Source organism: Solanum dulcamara, chromosome 1, assembly GCF_947179165.1.
Source record: "Solanum dulcamara chromosome 1, daSolDulc1.2, whole genome shotgun sequence".
In the NCBI taxonomy this organism is placed as follows: domain Eukaryota; kingdom Viridiplantae; phylum Streptophyta; class Magnoliopsida; order Solanales; family Solanaceae; genus Solanum; species Solanum dulcamara.
This window is the reverse complement of record NC_077237.1, coordinates 5,203,678-5,227,668: the sequence shown is the minus strand read 5'-3', so window position 1 is coordinate 5,227,668 and position 23,991 is coordinate 5,203,678. Positions and strand designations below refer to the sequence as shown.

Genomic DNA, 23,991 nt, shown 5'->3' with positions numbered 1-23,991 from the left:
TTGTGTCACCACTTGGTTTTCACTTATTTTTTTATTTTCTTTTTGTGGGGTTCCTGATTATGACTGGAATTGGTGGCTATTGGAATTTTTTGACTTTCTGTGCTAGATGATGGTGAATTAAAGTGTGGAAAATTGTATTATTAAATTTTAGAAAGATAGAATATGGTTGGCCGTAGTTCTTTTTTCGGATCATACATCAATTTCAGCGCCCATAATGGCTTTTTAGCCTTTTTCAATTTAACCAAACACATTGATACGATATGTTATTTGTTTTTTAGGCCTAATAATCCCATCACTATTTCAAAGACAATTAACATAATCTCCATGTGCGAGTGATTTGAGGAAATTCTACACATCCTTTTCACTTAATAATTATTCAACATTTCAAGTTTAATAATGCAAAATAACATTTTACTTGTGGCTCCACCATGAATTTTGGGGGTTGATTTCGCGATCAACAACATACACACTGTATTCCCATAGAGTCGGATCTGAAAATGATAGAGTCGAATTTTGATAGAATGTACACACACATTACCTCTACCTCAAATGTGAGGTAGAAAAACTATTTTCAGTAAACCCTCAATTCAAGGCAAATACAGACTAATCAATTAATACTAGTAAACAAATCACCAAAACAACACATAGTAGCAGAACAGTAACACAACTGATTAATACTACCATCAAACTACACGAAACAACAGATACACAATCAAAAATGTAAATTGACCATCTTTATTTAAAAATTAGTGGGCGTAGTTATTCAATAGGCGGTTCAAATAAAATTAAGAGTTGTACATCACAAGTAGTAAGTATATGTTGTGGGCCAACCATCTAATCCACTAAAGATATTGCACAAATTGAACATCACATTATCTTCTAGCATTCTTCGTGAACTTTAAAATTCCAAGACACTGTAATTCTTCATTTATAAGAACTGATAAGTGATTATTTGTAAAACTTTCCTAAACAACCTAATCACTAAATTATATCATTCGTAACATGTCACGTTACCAAATGAAGAGGGGCAAAGATACAAGAGGTAACACTTACCTAACCAACAAGTATCCCACCTCAAAGTATCAACAACACAACGTCAAACCGAAAGACCCCAAATTCGATTATGCAGAGCCATCATTTACTGAAAATTCTCTATGAAAATGTACGTAAACATATCACATCCAAGGTCAAGCCTTGTAACTAAATGTGTTGTACTCCCATGCATGAAGACACCCCCATAATAAGTATCAAACAGAAGTAAATAACACAACTGGACAAGAAAGGTAATTTGACCAAACACAATCCATGCCAAAGGCTACATGTTAAAGTCATCGCAAAAGCAAGCACCGCAGTTATATCAGTCTCGAAATTGAAAATGAAGAAAGTCTTATCAAACATCCAGCATTCCAAAAGTCAATGTCCTGCAATTCAAGAGTAATAACTTTAGATACTGATCTAGTCCCAATTCATGCTTCCCCGAGGCCTAGTTCATCCTTTGTTCTTTTTACAAACCATAATTACATGGATGCCCAATAGACCTTCCGTAGCAAAATAATCTGCATAGATTAATGACAAAATTATTACTATAATGTTCCTTTAGGAAGATTGGTGGAAATGGGAGCAGCAAACTGGCAATACAAATGACTTAGACATAAAACATTTTTGCCAGTTTCAAATTAAACAGATAAATTTGGCAGAGCATAAAAGGAGTCAGTTTAGAGCATAGCAATCTCAACCGAGCAAGTACATTAAGCATTGTATAGAGACAATTAATGAAAGTTTCAAATAGTTCATCTTTTAATGTGAAAAACATTGAGATTATCATCCCAAATATCTGCAAGTAGAATCTGTGCGTCATATAAGGCAAAATATTAGAGTATGAAGACCTAAATTAGAAGGATATAAAATCAACCAAGTTTATGTACATATAATTACCATCCAAAGCTATCACCAGCCTCCCTGGCTGCCAGAGCTGTTTCCTTTGCCCCAAGAGCTGGTTGATTTACCCCACGCATCACTCGGTCCGTTGCTCGCTTCTTTTGACTTGTTCACATTGTCAGTATTGGATTTGTTTGCAGTCCAAGCTGTGCTCGCGTTTCCTGAACCAGTTCCCTGGTTCCAACTTGTTCCCTTGCCATTCTGATCCTCCGTTTCACTAACAGTTGCCGGCTGACCCCACCCTGCCGATGTACCTCCCGTAGTAGCAGTAGATGTTTTCCAACTATTTCCTTCAGTCTTCCAACTGCCACCACTTCCACTTGCATTCTTTTCGGAGTCGAATCCTTTCTTCCATCCACCATCATCGGCATTACCTCCTGTAGTAGTAGTTGATGTTTTCCAACTATTTCCTTGACTACTCCAACTGGTGGTACTAGCACCACTTCCACTCGCATTCTTTTCAGAGTCGAATTTCTTCCATCCACCATCATCAGCATTACCTCTACTATCAGCACTCTTCCAGCTGCCTTTGTTATTGTTATCTTGGCTCCAACTGCTCTTATTAGATTTCCATCCCTCAGCATCATCACTGCCTGAGCCTTTGCTCCAACTGTAGGGTTTATCTTCCTGCAAATCATTTCTATTCTGCCACTCACCACTTTCATCCCTCCTTCCACGCCCTCTACCACGAAATCCTCCCCCATCTGATCCTCTACCTCTAAAACCTCCTCTGTCTCCTCTACCTCGAAAACCTCCCCGGCCTCCAAAGCCACCACCATCTGAACCACCCCTGCCTCCAAAGCCACCACCGTCTGAACCACCCCTACCCCCATATCCACCCCCATCTGATCCACCACGGCCTCCCCTCCAACTACCACCTCTTCCCCTGTCACTGTAAGAATCAGATTGCTGGTTGTTGCCACCGAAGCCACTTCCGGAATTCCAGTTACTTTTGCTGCTCCAAGAATCTTGAGTTCCACCAGCATCATTTGTTCCACTCTTCCACGAATTACTTTTACTCCACCCTGTAGATGGACCACCATCAGAAGTTTTTTTAACACTCCATGGATCATTTTGATTGTTTCCATTTCCATCTTGTTCGACTGTAGACTTGCTATTCCACGCAGAGTTGTTCCCTTCTGACTCTTTCTGGGTAATCTTGTTGTCCCAACCAGCAGCTCCACCCACTTCACCAGATTTTTTGTCCCAATCTGACTGGTTTCCGCTAGAACCTCCTATCTCCTTTGTGTCTGAATTTTTATTCCAACTAGAAGACCATCCATCATTTGATGGTTTGGAAGCATTCCAACCACCAGCTCTCTGGAAATCAGACGATTGATTATTATTATTATTATTATCTTCACCATCAGTAGTCCAGCTACTAGACTGTCCTTGACTAAAGGATCTTCCTCTACCACCTTGATCTCGTCCTCCTCGCCAACCACCTCGTCCTCTCCTGCCACCTGATCCACGACCTCCATCAAATTCTCTTGGCTTTCCCCAGCTCCCTTCTTGGTCCGTACCACCATTATTCCCACTCTCACCTTCTTTCCAAGCACCAAATGTACCACTTGTTTTTTTCCAACTTTCATTTTGATCAGACCTTTTTGACTCCTCAGTGGTTTGATCCACCGTCCGACCCCAAGATGAACCCCCTGCAGCTTCTTTACCCCAAGAAGACCCACCATCCTGTTTGCCCCAAGTAGATCTGGTATCTTCGCCCCCGCCAGATCCAGCTTCCTTCTTATTCCAAGCAGATCCACCACTTCCTTTGTCCCATGAAGTACCTCCAGCTGGCTTGGTGAAAGATCCATCATCCTTTTTGTTCCATGAAGATCCATCATCCTGCTTGCTCCAAGAGGTTTTGCTATCGTCAGCCTTGCTCCAACTAGATCCACCATCTTGTTTTTCCGCGACAGTCTCTGCATTTGCATCAGATTTCTTACCCCAAGAAGATCCACCATTGCTTTTATTCCAAGAAGATCCAGAGCCCTGCTGGCCAAAAGAGGTTTTGCTGTCTGGCTTACTCCAGCTAGATCCACCATCTTGCTTTTTCCAGTCATTCTCTGCCTTTGCATCAGATTGCTTACCCCCCCAAGAGGATCCACCTTCACCTTCACTCTTCTTCCAAGAAGATCCAGCATCCTGCTGACTCCATGAGGTTTTACTATCTGTCTTATTTGATCCACCATCTTGCTTTTCCCATCCAGTTTCTGCATTTGCATCAGATTGCTTACCCCAAGAAGATCCACCTGCTTGCTTACTCCAAGACGATCCATCATCACTTTTATTCCAAGAAGATCCGGCACCCTGCTGACTCCACGAGGTTTTGCTTTCTGTCTTGTCCGATCCACCAGCTTGTTTTTTCCAGTCAGTCTCTGCATTTGCATCAGATTGCTTACCCCAAGAAGGTCCACCATCCTGCTTGCCCCATGAGGTTTTGCCAGAATCATCATTATTCCCTTTTTTTTGCACAGATCTGCCCCAGGAATTATCCGTAATCTTCTCGGTGCCCTCTTGATGTGATTCAACCTTTTTGCCCCAGCCATCAGATGCGCCACTAGTGGCACCAGCAGTAGAAGTAGCTTTCCCCCAACCATCATCTTGCCCAGAGTCAGCAACAGTTCTATCACTACCTCCAGATGCACCCCATGATGCATTCCCAGTGTTACCCTCAGTGGCTGTAGCCCCTTTAACCATCCAATCTGCCAGAAAGGTAAAAGAAAGAGCTAGTAAATACATACACGACAAGTTAGAAACCTCAATAGATTGTTAGCTAGGCTGAATCTCATCAACTGCACTACTCGACGCTAACCATTCGATTGTACAATAGATAGTATTGTCTTTTAAATACAGAGTAACAGCAACAAAGTGAAGAACGGGATAAAAGAACAGACTCTTCCATTTTCAAATGAGAAGTATGGATCTAAAGAAAAATTGACATTAAATAACAATAGAGAAGACAACCAAAAGCTAAACAAAATCAAAAGGCAAAAGAAGCCTCTGCAGTCAGATACATCCATGTAGAAGAATAAATTCCGCATGCAGAAGAATGTTATAATTGCCAGACATGGGTAGAACAGTCGGTCCTGTAAACCTGTCACAGGACCTCATGGTGGACTTGTTGAAGAGCATCTGAAAACTCGGAGATGATTACATTAAAATATACACTTCTTAATGGGTAATGGCATGCAGATAAATTTGGGCAGGAGATATCCTCCCCAATTTCATTTGGAAGTAAATGCTAAAGCAACAGTGGCACAACATGACAAAGATGACAGGAATTATCTTTTAGGAGAAACTGTGAAGACTGGGAAATTGGGAGTTGCTAATCTACTGGAAAATCAGAAGGGGCCAGAACATCAAAAGGATGGGAAATACACTGTTAAGTCCGGGTACAGAACTTTGTGCAACATGCAGAGTACTGTTCCACAGCGACCTTGGAAGATACTCTGGAAGCCAAAGCACCAGTTAAGGTGAGTAGTTCTTGTCTAATAACTGCAAATGATGCGTATTTGACATAAACAGAACTACAAAGGGTGGGAATGGTGTTGTGCAGCAGAAGCTCCATGTGTGAGGAAAAGGTACACTACCATAAAGCTGTGGTGCATGTTTTTCAGCTTTTTCAATCTAAAATGGGCAATGCCATCGACCGGCGCTGAACTGCTAGCTATGTTGCAGGAATGAAGAGAAAAGTATATCAGAATAGGAAGACATGGATGACCATCCCTGCATGGATTTTTTGGGGCCAGCTGGGCGGAAAAGGAACAGAATATGCTTTGAAGGCCTAGTTAACTCAATACACAAACTTAGATACCCATGCTTATATCTTTTGGCTTTTGGTATAGGATGACAGATGAATGATGTTCCAAATCTTTACTTGAATTCCTCTACTCGCTAGAGCTTTTGTTTTGTCTGTAGCTGCACCTATTTGGTGATTTTACTCTAGAATAAAAAGTCCTAATTTATGTGGCACACTTTCCTCTTTAATCCGTCCCAAGAAAAATGTCAGCTTATTTTATTTGGCAACTATTTAATGGCACCATCCCCATTTTGCTCTTATAGGATCCCACGTAACACTTTATTGTGAAGAAAAGCCAAACTAAAGGTAAGCACTAAAGTGACTTTAATAAGGGCAATCTGGTAAACATAATAAAGTCTTCCTTTATTGTTTAAACTTTGTCCACTGTCAAACGGTATCACATAAATTGGGACGGAGGGAGTACTAATCATTCAAGAAAATGAGCAAAATGCTTCTTACCGTCAGAATCATCCTGTGTTCCAAGCAGGTCAAAAGGTTTTGATGAATCACCATCGACCCTATTGTAGAAAGTAAAGAGAGTCACAAGAAATCAAAATGTCAAAAAGTAATTGAAAGTGTCTCCTTGAATTTACTCAGGTAAAGAAATTGTACCCAAGAGACACGACGGAACTCTTTGCATGAACTTCCGCAAGATGTTCAGATTTGACTACAAAGACAGACCGTTTAGTGACAGTTTCCCATACAACATTAGAAGTCAAAGCAGGAAATGCATGAACCTGTAAGAATTTTTTGCTGGGAATCAAGCTTTACTGTAACATCAGAACGTCGTATGGCTATTACACGACAAAGATATCCCTTCAAAGGCCCCACTCGGATTCTCAGTGACTGCCCAACTGAAAACATTTCATTGTTATCCCCGCGCTTGACTGTTGAGGAAAAAAAAAACAGAAGTCAAAGGAACCAATATTTTAATTGTGAGCAGTGTCTTGATTCGAGGCATCAATTAGAAAAAGAGCAGACTCATAAAAAACATACAGCTGCTATCATCATCCTTCACTCTCCAAGATTTCTCAGGCGAAAGAGGGGATTTAGGGGATGATGAGAAATCTGCAAAACCTGAGGGACCAGGCTCACTTCCCTGGTTAAATAAAATATGCACAAGAAATTTAGGGAACAAATATGGACAACATACAAGATGAGTTCAAAAAAAAACAAATGTACAAACCTTCTCGTTCAATATACCACCACTGCTTGTAATTCTTTCACACATCTGACCTTTGACACAGAGATAACCATTATTTTCCTGTTCACTTTGGTCATATAGAAAGACGACACCTTTGTAAATCTGCTTCACAGTTCCTCGTCTATCCTGCATTTATTAATCCTCCATTACATCATTTCAGAAGACTAGTAACAAATAAAATGATGTTACTCCATCCCGAATAATAGTCCACCTTCCCAGGGGATAACCTGGTGGCCTTGGGAACCAAGGTTTCCAAAGCCAGCAGAAGCATCAGTGAATTAATCTCATCTACCTAACCTTTGGTGGGCAGTGGTCGGAGATAGCAAGTCACTAGTGGATTAGTTAAGGTGCGCCCGCACAAGTTGACTCAGACACTACCATAATCATCCCAAAAAAAAAGAAGGGAATAACAGTCAAACCTTCAAGGAACCATCTAAAACTCTAACCACATCACCGATTGAAATGGCATTAGTTAGCTGGTCTTTCACAGTGAATAGCTTCTTATCAAAAGATGCACGCTTCAACTCACGCAGTTGAATGCTCACTACCACAGGTCTCTCTGATCCATATTTCATGATCTGAGAAATAATCACTTTAAATAAGATATCATTCACCCAAAGCAAAACAAAGCCAATAGACTCGCATATACCTTAAAGCTATCATCTTTCTCCTTGCCAATAATAATGCCAAAATCATTCCTACTGTAATAGCATATAAGAACGATTAAGTAAACATGGCAAATACAGGGTGCAAATAACAAATTGGTAAACAGTAAGAGACAAAACCTACCCAAAAAATACAAGATCATCTACTTCAAAATTGTTTTCCATGCTAGAGCTTGAAGAACTCTCTCCTTTCTCACCTCCTTTCTGACCAACCTTAAAATCATTTGTGATTCTTTTTTTCTTCCGATCACCGTAAAGCTGGGTAAGCCAGTCTACATCCTGGGGTTCATCATTAGTAGAAGGTTCAAACTTAAGGAGTTCAGCTTCAGTAGGCATTACACCCCAATAGCTCAATGAATCAGTCCCCACTTTTTTGTATAGATAACCATCCTTCAGCATCTTTCCATCAAGAATTTCAAACATTAGGTTTGTATCCCGATCCTTACGGTATTGGATGAGAGGCCGAAAGTCTCTGCAGTTTAATTAAGGCAAAACATCATGTACTTGCAGACTATTATACTGGAATAGTAACAAATGGAGTATGTGTATTACTCGAGCTCTGTAGAGCTAATTAGTCTTGGTGCTGGAATAACTCCCTTCTTGGCAGCAACTCCTCCACCCTATAAATTTTAAAAACTCAGCTATCTGATTAACAACAACAACAACAACAACATACCCAGTGAAATCCCACAAGTGGGATCTGGGGAGGGTAGGATGTACGCAGACCTTACCACTACCTCATGGAGATAGAGAGGTTGTTTCCGAAAGCTATCTAAGTAAGTTGAAAGTAAAAGATGAAAAGGTATGGACACGTAAACATGCTACATTCTTCAAACAGTCTCAAACTAAATGAATGTACAATATTAGAAGTCTATGAATACTTAAGTATAGAGTTGTTTTAGGATCAACTGAAACTGTGACTAAAAATTAGGAATTGAAACCTCCCCCAGTCAAATAAAAACCATAAACCCAGGTAAAAATGTACTTATAACAATTCCCTGCTAGAGCAAACATCAGTGATAACAACCTACTATATCCTTGCATTTTTGCATTCTCTCATTTGAGACCTTCACATGGACATTTCACAGAAGAGCCTGTCAAACTCAAGACAACCTCTCTACAAGGAAATTCCAGCTAGTATAGATGTTACATGTGCCAGCACTGCTCAGAACCTATCAACCACCAGTCCTTCACTGCCCAGTAGCTGTGGCATGAGATCTATGTTTCTAACAATTCGGGGAATAAGCTGGACTCACCCTCTGGGCATTAAGAAGCAGTTGAAAGATGACACAAGTAGAAAATTCAAAGAGTCATCAAGAAAGTCTGGAAAATGATGCCTGCATGCATCTTTTGGTGTCTTTAGCAAAGAGAGGAATCACAATGTTTTGATGGCATTTCAACTCTTACCCACTTTCTGAAGCCAAAAGCATACTATACCTCTTTAGTTGGAGCGATCTCACCCCTGTACATAATGTTGGCTCCTACCTTAAGACTTTTACCAGTTTGCTTACTTTAGATTAACCCCATATCCTTTTGGGTTTTTTTTTAGCTCCCTGTTCTGAATAGAAATGCATTGGGCTGAAACTAACATCTGCTACTTCTGTAAGTTTGCATCTCCTTGATGCCACTAATGAAATATCTTACTTCCATGAAAAAGATGTTGAACTCTTGCAAGGAGGAAATTTAAAGCCCTTAAAAATGTATCATAAGAAGTCTAGTCATTATAATTTATAGGTGTATTGGCAATGATAACCAGTAATTTTTTTATCAGCGAGGATGACATTCAGCATTACGCAGCAGACTGCAGAAGATAATATAAGCTTAAACTAAATGAAAGTATTGATAAGATGTTTAACCTGGATTGCTAAGTGCATAATTAGTTAAAGACTTTTTAAGTGCTTGGTCAAAAATAAGCATAAATACTAATAGAGCATAGGAGCAAACATAAAAACAAAGAGGAGGAATTACAGTGCTTTGATCCAAAATTGTAATATTATATAAAAAAAATGAAAAGGACCTACAACGTGCAGTGCAGGAAATACTCAAATCAAAACCACCAATTAAGTACAAATGCACAAGAGCAATAGTTCCAAGAAGATGTGCATTTCTTAGAAAGTTGAGGTCAAAATAACCCAAAGCACAAATTCCCAGAAAACACAGGCAGCACCGTCCCTCCCTCCCTAACAAAGGGTTTTTTGCTCTTCCTTTTACTTCTGCTTTTTTTCTTTTTTCCCTTTTCGGGATGGGAAAGTGAAGAGAAGAAGGGATAGCATGTTATGCATCATATTTACAGAGTAATTCACATTAACAAAAACATAAAATAATTCTGAAAATCAAATGCAAATTATTACAAATTTGTCGGCAATGGCTTGTAAGTCTACTCTTGGAATCAGCTTCACCGTCACTTTCTTCCGTGTATCATTCACTGCCACAACCTACACGACCACGATGAAACAGTTAGCAAGCACAAATTTATTATTGTTGCATAATTTCTTAGACAAGTAAACTGAGGCCAATAAGCAGCATAAGCCGTATTGCATTTACATGTATTATAAGAGAGATTAAATAGAAGCCAGCTGATGGAATTAATTGTACCTGTGCTAGATCACCCTTGTATATTCCACTTTTGACACGTGCCCACATGCCCTCAGAAATCCCAGAACACTTCTTCCGGACAGCAATCAGATGAGAAACTTCATTCAGTGGAACGGGTGCCACTCTAGTTGAATATATACTACAAAGGCCTTTACATGCCTATACAAGGAGCTTGGCTTAGTGAGTGTAGAATGTCATTAAAGAATACTTTCATCAAAAAAAAAGTCAGTAAAGAATGCTCAGACTTCCACAGAAGCACCAAGGCCAGTTCAAGACCTAAGAATGTCATGATAAAACCAAAAAAAAAAAGGAAATAGGACCTCGTAAACATCACATTGTTTGTCAGACTCAATATAAATATATCCCTTCACATGATCAAGTGCAAAAGCGGATATTATCTGCAGCTTTGTTCCTAAAGCAAGCAAGTCTATGTACTTCTGCATAAGACAAAAAGCTGAGTGCCTTTCTCTTCCAACCTATTGAACAAAGCAAATACAAAAAATAAAACAACATAAGCTGTAAAACCAGACTGGCAGTAGGAAAGAACTAAATGACAACAATCTGACATATATGCATCAATGACATTTCACTTTGATGTCAATTACTATACCGTGCATTTAACTTTCCATATAGTTGGATCCTTGAGAGAAGGCACAAGTGTGTCCTGCTCAGATTGTTTCTTCCTCTCATCATTATCTTCTGCATAGGTAACAAAACTAGAACCTGGTTTATAACGCTCCCTTAACATTCGCTCTAGCTCTTCTCCATCCATCTCCTCCTCTTTGATCACTGGGGGTTGGGGTGTTCTCACAGGTTCATTCTTGATTTCAACATTACTTCCAAATTCTTCTTCAAGCAAATCTGCTCACACCAAAGGGAGAACCGCATTGATAAGATAAACAGAGTCAAAATAGTTCTGGCACGGTGTACCTATCAAAAATAAAAGTAACTCTAGCATAGTGAATATTATGTAGAAAAATCTACCATTAAGGCTTATAGTCTAGTGGTATCAGTACTGCCACTCATAGGTGTGGGTTCGATTCTCAATACCCCCTTCCCTAATCTCCCTATGCAAATAAAAAATGTTTAGCCCAGGTGCCGTGTTTATCTTAAGCCTAAACTGCTTGTAATTTGTTTAATCTAGAAGGAAGGTAGGTGGGCTTATAAGCCCTTTTTTTCAGCTTAGGCAATGCTATTGTTAGGACAAGAAGCACATGATTCTATCATGTTTTGATCACACTTCTTTTGAGCATAGGGTCTGTAGGAAACAGTCTCTCTGCCCCTACATCACAAAGGTAGTGGTAAGGTCTACATACATCATACTCTCCCCCGACCCTACTTGTGGGATTACACAGGGTATGTTGTTGTTGTTGATCAGTTAAGAGTTGAATTTATAGAGACAATAATAAAAAAGTAAAAATCGAGAGGCAGCATAGACCAGCGTACAATTTTAAAATGGACAATCAGAGAGATAACAAACAACAAGCACCTGTACAGAGAAGATTGAGATAAATCAAGCTGGCAGCAATGAATATGAGCTGCGTATAAGCATTAAGCTTAATATGAGAAAGAATAATATATTAATTGTTCTAGGCCAAGATAATTATGGTACTGGGGAGTTGTTGCTTTAAACACGCTCATATTCCCCTTTTATATAAATAGTACTCACAAAAAATTCCAATCAAAAGAAAACAGATAATCAACCACGCCTTGGACCGAGCATCTTCAAGGAATGTAAAATATAAATAGATTCATCAAATATATATATATTTTTTCCTTGTATGTATTATGTAGGGTACTGTCTATACAACAGTCACTGAGAAACATAAAATTATTTACAATCAAAAATACAAATTAAAAAGGAAAAATAAAAAACCAGAATTAGTACAAGACTGGTTTTGCTTAACATTAGCTTTTAGAACCCAAATTTACTACAGAAAAGTGAATTCCGTTGAAACAAATAACTTCCAAGTTTGCATAATGAAACCCTACATGTATTCCTTTTCTCTTTGTTCATTTGCTATTAGGCAAACAAAACAGAAAATTTTAGACAAAATCTCCATGCCAAGCTAATTGGTGAAACCAAACAAAGAATAAATAAAAATAGTACACCACTGGGTGCAATTTCAGAATAAGTTTTCAACAGCAAATTTTAGCTTTAAAAGCCTCAGTCCTCAAAAAGATCATAAAAACTTCAAACATGCAAAAGAAAACCACAAGTATGTGAATATGCATACTAACATAGCCTATTACATAAACAGATTCACCAAAATCCTAATTTCTCAGTCAGTTTTCTGAAAATTCCAAAACGCGAACACACAGAACAAAGCACAAAAAGAATTAGGTTACTTCTATGCCATCTCATATACCTTCAAACAACTTTTTACAGCTAATCCTTCAAAATGCTAGAATCCTAAAACCTTTATTTAACCTCAAACAAGCAAAAGAAAGCCACAAGTATGTGAAAATGCATACTAAGCCTATCACATAAACAATTCACCAAAATCCCTAAATTCTCAGTGAGTTTTTGAGTCATCCAAAACGCGAATACATAGAACAAATCAAAAAGGAACAAGGTCACTGCTATGCCATCTCGTATACCTTCAAACAACTTTTTACAGCTAATCTTTCAAAAGCCTCGAGTCTTAAAATCTTTATTTGAACCTCAAACATGCAAATAAGCAGTCCAAAAAATCTACGACATTGCAGACCGGTTACACAAACCGATTTACCAAAAATCCCTAATTTCTCAGTCAGTTTACTGAATTATCCAAAACGCGAACATACAAAACAAAGCAAAGAGGAATTAGGTCACTGCTATGCCATCTCGTATACCTTCAAACAACATTTTACAGCTAATACTATAAAATCCTCGACTCTTAAAACCTTTATCTAACCTCAAACATGCAAACAAATAATCAAAAATCTACAACAATGCAGACCGGTAAAGCTTATAAACAAACCGATTTACCAAAAATCCCTAATTTCTCAGTCATTCGCCAAGACATTCAAAATCTGAAATAAAACTAAAGGAGCTGAGTATCAGCTGTAACGTATACCTTCGTCGAAAAAATCAGAGTCACTAAAGTCGAAATCGTCGTCTTCTTCGTCATCGTCATCGACCTCGTAAGCAACGTCGTCGACGAACTGAAGAAAACTACGATCTTTTCTTTTCCGGCCATCGGTTTTATCGTCATCGTAGTCGTCGCCGGAGTCACGCTTTCGTTTTCCGGCCGACGACGAGGCTTTGCCGTCGGTGACTTTATCCTTACCCTTTTGTAAGACCGATTTTCTACCCATTTTTGCTTCTACAGCATCACAGAGAGTGTGAGAAAGAAATTGTAGCGATGAAATCACTGAAATGAAACGTCTTATATTTCCCCAAACACCTTTATATTAGGGGTTGTTTGATAAATTATGAATTATTTTATTTTACTTTATATTTGGGATAAAAAAAAATGACAGCTAGATTTACTAAATTCTTATTGCCTGATTTGAAAAACTATTGAATCGCAAGGATTTATCGTATGAAAGTTTGATGTGCTAAGTTTTGTTATGCAGTGAATTTGAGAAAGAATCGAACTATAAATATTTATTATATGTTAATTTGATGCACTAAATTTTTGTTATGAGGTAGATTTAAGAAATGATCATAGGTGAGATTAGTAATTACGAGATAAATAATAAAAAGAAATATTTTTCTTTACCTAAAGTTTTTTAGGAAAAATAAGATTAGCATTTAAAATAAGAATTTATTCTAATTTATTTTGTTTAAATCAAACTTGTAATTCTTAGTATATCTTATACATTCATTTTTAATTCAATGAATCATAACTATCTATTCATTGAATAATTCAGTTACTATTTAATGTTTCTAAAATCTCATCATTGACTTATTTACAAATTATCTTAAGTTTGATTTGGTAAATCAAATTTCATACTCAAGCATCTAAATTTAAAACGAATAAACTTGAAAAAAAATTGAATATGTTTAAATCAGTAAGTCTGAAATAAGCTATACGCACACTTTCCCCTTGTTCCCATGAAGTTATTAATTATGATATTAGTGTAAAAATATAAAGTAAAAAATAAATTTAAAAAACTACACTAAAAAAGTGGGTATGAAGAAGAAGCAGTAGATAAATAGTAATTTGGAGGATCGTTATTTAAGAAGTTAAAAGTTACAAATTATTTAAAATGTAGTCATTTTAGAACCAACTTTAAATATAGGGAATTGAAGTTTAAAATTTTAGGCATCAACTTTCAACCTCAAATCTTCAGGTTTAAAATTGAAATTGTCAAAGTTAGATCAAAATTCAGTTAAAATTGTTAAAGTTAAATCAAAATCTAGTTGAAATTGACAAATTATAATTTTAGACCTTTGGATCTGAAGTTTAAATTGACATTCAAACTTTAGGCATGATATCTGAAGTTAAGTATTAATAATTTCAATTTAGATTTTTAAAAAAATGAAGCTTGAAAACTTCTAAACCAAAATTTTGATATTGAATATTAGCAAGTCTGAATTTGAATTTTTGAGTATAAATTCTTTCATATCAATCACTATTCATGTCTTTCTTTGCATATTTTTAAAAACTTTCTTCATCTATAATTACTAGTAGGCCAAACTTATGTATGTTGTACATTAGGAAGGGAGAAAAATAGAATTGTTCATCACATAGCTGGTTCTTGAGCACATTGCCAAGTTACCAAGGAAGAAAAGTGCAACAAAAGGCTTCGTATGAAATTGACCTCTTTAGGCTATAATTTTAAATAAATACTTTGTGAAAGTTGTCTAGGTTTTAAATAATACATATATGAGTAAAATTCATACATAATTCTTTTTCGGTTCATTTAATTAAAAAGAAACAATTACAAACAAATACACTTGAAATATCAATACTATTAAAACTGACCCACATTTTATAATGCTACCAAGACTATCCATATTGGCATCTCGTGTTTGCTAAGCTTATTGAGAAGAGAAACCTTGGAGATCTTATCGTGAACATCGATGTTGGTAATGGTGGTGCTACAATTGCTATTGATGTCCTTACTGGTCCATTGAGTTATTGCTCACAACATGTTAGTACAAGTTTTAAAAGAGTTCAAAACTAAATTATGAAGTAATTTGGAATAATTTTGAGCTAAATTTTTGACCATCTGATTTTTTTGAATTTGTTAATTATTTGAATTGAATTTTGTTCTAATTGATTCTACACAACCATAGAGTTCAAAACTTAAATTTGCATTGGTATTGATTAAATTTGAGTTAAGTTTCAGAAGCGGCTCAAGAAAGATGAAAAAAAAGGTCATTTTTTAATATAATAATGTATAACAGTGTATAATAGTATATATGGGCATATAAAAACCTCTTATAATTTATAATTTTATATAATGTTGTATACTAGATATATAATATTGTATATCGAGTTTTTAAATATTGTTATAAAAAACTTCAGAATTTTGTACAATGCTAGATATTAAATATATAATATTGTATACCAATTTTTTAAATGTTATTGTGAGAAAATAGTGTGGTATGCGACTTAAAACTTAAAACTTGGATACGCATGTGCAATGTAATAAAATGGGTTGTATTTTTTAAGCAATTATCCCATTAAAAAAATAGTCAAATATCATTTCAATTTTTACATATAAATCTACAAGATATTGTCTTAAAATTTCACATATGAAATATGAAAATTCTATCACCACATCTAATTTTTAATTATTACTTAGATCGAAAAATGATTTATGAACGATATTTTTAATTATACCATATTTGAAGGTGGATAACTAGTATAAATTCTATTGACAAATAAGATAAAAGATTAGGAAGATAAATTTGTGCATTCTAAAATTATGTGGTGTTACCGTTTGGTTGCAACTTCAATCCCAAACCTCCTTTAGGTGCTAACAATTTAGTTATTTCTAGACAAGGGAACACAATCATTATTATTGTAATGACCGTCGGTCATTTTTTTGGAATTTTTGTAAAATGATCATTTTACCCCTTTCTTTAGATGCCCTGAGTCGTTTCTAATTGTTTTCGAGTGTTGATTTTTAGAAAATCCTATGAAAAGTTAAGTCCTTGTAAATTTTGAGTTTCATAAGCTTTAAGTATTAAAAAGTGGTATTTGGGGTCAATTGGAGCTACGGGTCTCGTAATGAAATTCCGTCAATTTCAGCAGCTTCGAAATGTCGAAATAGGCTTAGGAGACTTTACGGAATCAGTTTTGGAGTTGTAACGAAGATTTGAGGAACTTTAAGCCAAGGTTTGACTTTGATCAATTTTTGGAGTTTCGATGCTCGAAATGGAATTCCGATGACTTCGTTGGATTCAGGAGATGGTTTTTGGTCTAGAAGAAGTGTTGGTTGAATTTTTAGAGGTCCCGAGTCCATTTTGGTTTTTGAAGGCCTAAGTTAGTTTAGTTGCGACTTTTCGAGTTTTGGGTCAGCGAGATCTCAGATTCAAATTCTGATGATTCCATCAGCTCCGGAATGACCAAATTAGTCTAGTACCACTTTTGGAATGACTATCGAGATAATTGATACGAATTTGGGGCCATTTGGCGCTTTTAACTTTGAAACTTAGCCTATAGTTGACTTTGGTCAACATTCTTGGAAAACGCGCTCGAATAAAAATTCTGACAGCACGGTTAGTTTTGGAATGTTGATTTTGGTCTATAACGACCCTTCGTTCGCTTTTCAAGGCTTTCAGACTAATATCGAGGCCCGTTATGGGATATGACTTAAAATGGCTCTTGGGTGTAGGCCCACTTTTTATTAAAATGATCTCGTATGGAAATTATGAATGCGCCATTGAGTCCGGAATGTCAAATTTAGTGGGGTAGCATATTTGATTTCTTTTTATCGGATTCCGAACGAATTTCGAGCACCCCGTCGGAGATTTTGGAATTTTCCAAAATCATATATTGCAGCAAAAAGCTGATGCAGCAAAAAAAATAATCATTTTTTGTTTTTTCACTCAACTTTAAAACCCCATAACTTGAACATTAGGGCTCCAAATTGGGTGATTCAAAAGGCAAAATTGTGAGGTTTTTCGTGGAGAACTCATTGGAGAGATTGAAAACTGATTTGGAGCATTCGATTCAGGTAAAAATCGCGATTTTAATTGCAGTTGTGTCCATTTTCGGATTGAGTTTTTGAAGAACTTTGAGTAATTGTTTCTTGACCTATATAAACCCGATTTTGGTGATTCAAGGGTCAAAATTCAAGAGAATTTCGTGAGGATTCTCGTGGTAATCCCAAAAACGCGAGAAGAAGCTTCGTTTGAGGTAAAAATGTGTTTTAAGTTCCTGATTTAGTCATTTTCGGAATGAAATTTTGTGGAATTTTGGAAAAGTGTATCTTGGTCAATATAACTCCGTTTTGAGTAATTCTTGAGTCTAGATTGTGGTTTTTTTTGCAAGGAACGTCATGGTATAATTTGTTTTGATCGACAGATTTTCGTTTTTGAGAAATCGACGTGTAAAGAGGCTGTTTTATATTGTTTTCTTAGTTTGAAAATATGAGAATTGATTGTTTGATCGTCTTACGTAATTTCCCACCCCGAATTGTGTTATAAATCTGATTTGTGAGCTTGGAGTGACGTTTAGAACCTATTTGGGGGGTCAAATCTGAATTTTCGTATGTGGGTCCCACAATTCCCATTTTCGACCCCAAAATTGGTCCATCTCCAAAAATTATAAAATTAGTGTCTAAATGACCGTATCGACGTTGTGGTTCTATTTTTGACAGCTTGGCAGCGTTCCGAGCCCGTTAGAAAGGGAAAAGCTCCAGCACAGTGATTTGGAGCCCGCGTGTTTAGCCTACAGGTAGGCTACGGTTTTACCTATCTTTAGATTGAGCTGGAATGTGTGAAAGCATGTTGAAATAGTTGGAATTTGGGTTGGGTAGTTTGATTGTATATCTTAGATGGTAGAAATCATGCTTTAGGCTTATTATCGGGTTTTCGGATATTTAGAAGCATGTGTATCTTGTCGTTATTTGTTAGTATAATAAGGAGAGTTGAATGAGCATGTTGTTGATACTGTGGGGTATGTTGGCCTTAGTATAGGATGTAAACTTGCTTTAGATGTCCCGGCGTCGTTCCGATGGACTTAGATCCTTGTAGAATGGTGTAGCGGACTAGTGCTTGGTAGTTTGGCCTTAGTTAGGCGTTACCCTTGCTCTTAAGAATATCTTCATCCATAAATCGATACAATCGTGACTTTCGTGATGCATCAGCAATATTAGATTTCATGATCATTGCACTTGGCTCCAGTTCTATTTTTGGCGGCATAGCAGTTGACTCATTTGGGAAAAGATTTTTTGTACTGTTGTATTCTAGTTGGGAAGTAGAATGTTTGGCATCATGGGATAAATTATCTGTGAGCATCCGGGTACCCAGTTCCGGCCTCCATTCTGAATTATCGGGGAGCATCCGGGTACCCAGCCCCGGCCTCCGCCGACTTGCTAGTATGATGAGTATCCGGGTATCCAGTTCTGGCCTCGATCATATCGATGTGTTACAGCGAGCATCCTGGTACCAGTCCAGGCCTCGACCGCATCGATGTAATACGGTGAACATCCGGGTATCCAGTCCCGGCCTCGACCGCACTTATGTATTATGGCAAGCATCCGGGTACCCAGTCCTGGCCTTGACCACTTTGAACATTCGGGTGAGCCTCTGGGTCCCAGCCTCGACCCCTAAGTCACCACTAGATTGATTGACTCTTAGAGATTCTGGGTTTGGAAATGATATAGTACTTCAGCTCCTAACATCTTAGATTCTTGGTTTCCAGCCTTAGTAGTTGTAGCTATTCTGTGTACTCGGCGGGATTATGGGGGTTCATCCGGGTTTTTATTTAACTTGTGTACCAGTGTCCCGTCTGGGCTTATGGGGGCCCAGTTGGGTATAGTTAGCTGTAGTTCTCATAGGTAGTACTCTTTCCCTTCTTTTTTTTTGCTTATGTTGACTCCTATTTAGGCTATTCCTCTTTTTCATATTGTTTTTACCTTTTCTGCTCAGTCGGCCTATGATGCCTACTGGGTACCTGTTGTCTTGGTACTCATACTACACTCTGCATCTACTTTCGTGATGCAGTACCGAGCACCAGCTATCATCGTGGATAAATCGAGCCTGTTGCAGTCAACTTCTGAGACTAGGGTGAGTACTTGGCGTTTTTGGATCATTCCTGTCTCCTTCAGCATGGATGACCCGTCTTTTGCCTTCTGAGACTAGCCAGTTATTATATATATTTTCAGTCCACTTTCGGGACTTGTTCTCGTATTTTATTTTGTAGCAGCTCTGTACTGTGACTTCCAGGTTCTAGGAGGGATCTTTAGTTGTTTAAAACATGTTGTGGTTTACTTCTGCTTATTCATTCTGTTTACATTTATAATTCGATGCTCTTATTTAATTTCTGCCCTCAAACCCATTACTTGAAATTTCGGGTTGACGGATTGGCTTATCTACTAGAGGGTTATAGTAGGTGTCATCATGACCTAAGAAATTGGGTTGTGACAATTATTTAGATACGCACATGGTAAATCTCATTTTAATGTAATAGTTTCTAAATCACATAAAATTGTAAATTGTATTAGCTATACAAGTTTCATGCGACACACTTAATTGAGAAAACATGCAAGAATTTTTCAACCTAAGACCTCCTACTTAGGAGATTTCGTGCTCAATTATCTCAACCACGCTTGAGGATTAAATATCTACTAAAATATTAAGATCACTGAACTGTATATCGATCGTAACCCACACAATAGATGTAGGTTTAATTTTTAATCATTGTAATAGAATTATTATTATTTTTTAGAAAAAAAATAATCAAGATCCTGTAAGTAAATTCTATTCTGTTGAGACAACTCAAAACATGAGAATTTGCATGCTAAATTGAGACCCCTAATCTTAATTTGAAATTGATGTATTTATACTCCTATATGAAGTATAGTTTAACTTTAGCTTATTGTTCCATTAGCTAATAGATAAGATTCAAACTTTTTTTTGGCAAGAAATAACAATATTTGTTAGTCATGTTAGATATTGGATGATTTCAAAGTGGAAAATATTAGGTATTAGATGTTTTCCAAGTGGGCCCCACTTGTAAGTGGGCAACTTACCCACTTGACATTTAATCATCTTTTATGCCTATATATATGGGCATTGGAGAGATTGCAGATACACACGAAAAATATATTTACCTCCTCTATTTTCTACTTTCTTTTCCTTTATTCCCTCCGTCTTATTTTGGTAATTTAGTTTATATTATAACACGTTATCAGCACGAGGCTCCGGCTAATTTTTCAAGGTAACAAAAGTGGTAAGAGTTTTATTTAATTTTATTTTTATAAAATTGCAAATATTTCCAAAATTGAATTTACTGCTCTTGATATCTCTGGAAAAGACTACTCATCATGGGCACTTGATGCCGAAATTCATTTAGAATCAATGGGTCTGGCAGACACCATTAAAGATGACAATATGACATTCAATCAAGACCGTACTAAAGCCATGATATTTCTCCGTCACCATCTTGACGAGGGGCTAAAATTACAATATCTTACATTAAAAGACCTCCTTAAATTGTGGAAAAATTTAAAAGAAAGATATGACCACCTGAAGTTGGTCATGCTTCCACAAGCTCGTCATGATTGGCTAAATCTGAGATTAATGGATTTCAAAAATATAACTGAATATAATTCTGCTTTATTTAGAATTATAGCTCAGTTAAATTTATGCGGAGAAGAGATCACTGAGCAAGATAAACTTGAAAAGACATACTCCACATTTCCACCCGCGAATATGCTCCTGCAGCAGCAATATCGCGAAAAAGAATTTAAAAAATATTCTAAATTACTTTCTCACCTTCTTATTGCTGAAAGACATAATGAACTATTAATGAAAAATCATGATAGTCGGCCAGTTGGTTCTTTGCCACTCCCTGAAGTGAATCAGGCAAATTCTAACTAACGAGAAAGAGGCCATGACCCTAGTCGTGGTCGTGGTCGTAGTCAAAGAAGAAATTTTAATCATGATGCTCGGCTGACACCGAGAAATAACCAGCAATATAAAAGGCAGGGTAAAAAGCCAGAAGCTTTACCGAAGAATAATTCAGAAATAATATGTCATAGAAGTGGAGGTGTGGGGCACTGGTCACGGATTTGCCGGTCGTCAAAACGTCTGGTTCAGCTATATCAGGCATCATTAAAAAGGGCAGAAAATAATCCAGAGACAAATTTTATCTCTGAAGATAATATTGAGCCTATGCATCTGGATGTAGCTGATTTTTTAAATTTCCAGACGAAAATATGAATATTGACAGGACTAATAATATGTAAATATATTTTTTATCTGTATTAAATATGATGTTTGTATTTTTCTAATCAATGTAAATAAATAAAAATTTGTGTAATATACCATGTGTTAATACGTATTTTATTTTTTATTGAAGAAAATATAGAAATGCCTCAAATCTTGTTTGGATCAATGATAAATCACGAGGATATTTGTGTAATTGATAGTGGAACAACCCATTCTATATTTAAAGACGAGAAATATTTTTCCAATTTACTTAGAAGAAAAGCTAATGTTACTACAATTTCTGGTAATTCAAAAATGATAGAAGGCTCCGGAAGAGCTACTATAATTCTGCCTAAGGGGATAAAAATTGTTATAGAAGATGCACTATTTTCTTCTAAATTCCCAAGAAACTTGTTAAGTTTTAAAGATATCCGCAGAAATGGATATCAGGTTGAGACATTAAATGAAATGAATATTGAATATCTTGGTATAACCAACAGTGTCTCAGGCCAGAAATATATTTTAAAAAAATTACCAACTCTGTCATATGGCCTATATTATGCAAAAATTAATGCAATTGAAGCAAATATGATCGTAAACCAGAAGTTTACTAATCCAAATATATTTGTGCTATGGCATGATCGAATAGGTCATCCCGGATCAATAATGATGAGACGAATTCTTGAAAATTCAACTGGACATCCGTTAAAGAACAAAAAGATTCTTACAAATGATGAATTTTCATGTGCTGCTTGTTATCAAGGCAAATTAATTGCCAGACCATCGACCCTGAAGGTTGGCATCGACCCTGAAGGTTGGCATCGTATACATGGAGATATATGTGGACCTATTCATCCACCTAGTGGATTGTTTAGATATTTTATGGTCCTAATAGATGCATCATCTAGATGGTCTCATGTGTGTCTGTTATCATCTCGCAACCTGGCATTTGCGAAGTTGTTAGCACAAATAATAAGATTGAGAGCGCAATTTCCAGATTATCCAATTAAGGCCATTCGCCTTGATAATGCTGGAGAATTTACATCCCAAGCATTTAATGATTATTGCTTATCAATTGGGATAAAAATTGAACATCCTGTTGCTCATGTTCATACTCAAAATGGCCTTGCAGAGTCATTTATAAAGCGCCTACAATTGATAGCAAGACGTCTACTAATGAAAACAAAATTGCCAATTACTGTTTGGGGTCATGCTATTTTACATGCAGCAGCACTTGTACGTCTAAGACCGACACATTATAATAAATACTCTCCGTCACAATTAGTATTTGGTCATGAACCAAATATAGCCCATTTAAGAATTTTTGATTGTGCGGTATACGTGCCTGTAGCACCACCACAACGTACAAAAATGGGCCCTCAACGAAGGTTGGGCATATATGTCGGGTTTGACTCACCCTCCATAATTAGATACCTTAAACCATTGACTGGAGACTTATTCACTGCTCGATTTGCAGATTGTCGGTTTGATGAAATAATTTTCCCGCCATTAGGGGGAGAGAAAAAGGAACCCGAAAAAGAAAAAGAAATTGCGTGGAAAGTTTCATCACTATCACATTTTGATCCACGTACCCGCACATGTGAACAGGAAGTCCAGAAGATCATCCACTTGCAGAAAATAGCAAATCAAATGCCAGATGTATTTACTGATTTGAAACGGATAACTAAGTCACATATCCCTGCAGTGAATGTACCTATCCGGATTGATGTCCCAAAAGGACCATCTACAAGTATCATAGCTTCTGAATCCCAGACACGCCTGAAGCGTGGTAGACCATTGGGTTCAAAGGATAAAAATCCTAGAAAGAGAAGCGTAAGAAATAATAATGTTGATATTCCTGAAGAAGGTCAAGATTTAAGTATTCCTGATATTCCTGAAGAAATCAGTGAACCCGAGACTCAAGTGAATGAAGAACTTTCAATAAGTTCTACCAGTGATGGGATAAATCTAGATCGATCGAAAATTACGGCGGATAATGTTTTTGCATATAATGTTGCAATTAACCTCATGCAAGATAGTGAAAGTCTTGAGCCTAAATCCGTCGAAGAATGTCAACGTAGATGTGATTGGCCAGAATGACAAAAGTCAATTCAATCAGAAATAGACTCACTTGCTAAACGTGAGGTTTTTGGACCTGTAGTCCAAACCCCTGAAGGTGTAAAACCAGTTGGCTATAAATGGGTTTTTGTTAGAAAACGAAATGAGAGAAATGAAATTGTAAGATATAAGGTACGCCTTGTTGCACAAGGATTCTCTCAAAGATCCGGAGTCAATTATGAAGAAACATATTCACCAGTTATGGATGGAATAACTTTTCGATATCTCATCAGTTTAGCTGTACATAAAAATCTTGAAATACATCTAATGGATGTAGTTACAGCTTACCTTTATGGTTCACTTGATAATGAAATTTACATGAAAATTCCAGATGGATTAAAATTGCCTG

General features: G+C 36.8%; 1 protein-coding gene across 1 annotated transcript; it reads right to left on the bottom strand.

The window, feature by feature from the left end:
- Positions 1–1,271: 1,271 nt before the first annotated feature.
- LOC129899275 (protein RNA-directed DNA methylation 3) lies at positions 1,272–13,571 on the bottom strand. Its single transcript, XM_055974184.1, has 16 exons — positions 13,264–13,571; positions 10,815–11,065; positions 10,525–10,680; positions 10,205–10,363; positions 9,961–10,044; positions 8,162–8,229; positions 7,734–8,081; positions 7,594–7,645; positions 7,364–7,522; positions 6,927–7,070; positions 6,737–6,839; positions 6,478–6,627; positions 6,353–6,407; positions 6,200–6,258; positions 1,936–4,643; positions 1,272–1,556 (listed from the first exon to the last, which is right to left on the bottom strand). Exons 1-15 carry the CDS (start codon positions 13,502–13,504, stop codon positions 1,948–1,950), a joined length of 4,725 nt encoding a protein of 1,574 aa, XP_055830159.1. The 5' UTR covers positions 13,505–13,571; the 3' UTR covers positions 1,272–1,556; positions 1,936–1,947.
- Between the last annotated feature and the right edge of the window lie 10,420 nt (positions 13,572–23,991).

Coding starts and splice junctions, on each gene's coding strand:
- LOC129899275 (XM_055974184.1), bottom strand. CDS start 13,504: ATGGGTAGAAAATCGGTCTTACAAAAGGGTAAGGATAAAGTCACCGAC. Junction 10,681..10,814: donor TATGGAAAGTTAAATGCACG/GTATAGTAATTG, acceptor TTTGTTCAATAG/GTTGGAAGAGAAAGGCACTC. Junction 7,071..7,363: donor TTTTAGATGGTTCCTTGAAG/GTTTGACTGTTA, acceptor TAATAAATGCAG/GATAGACGAGGAACTGTGAA.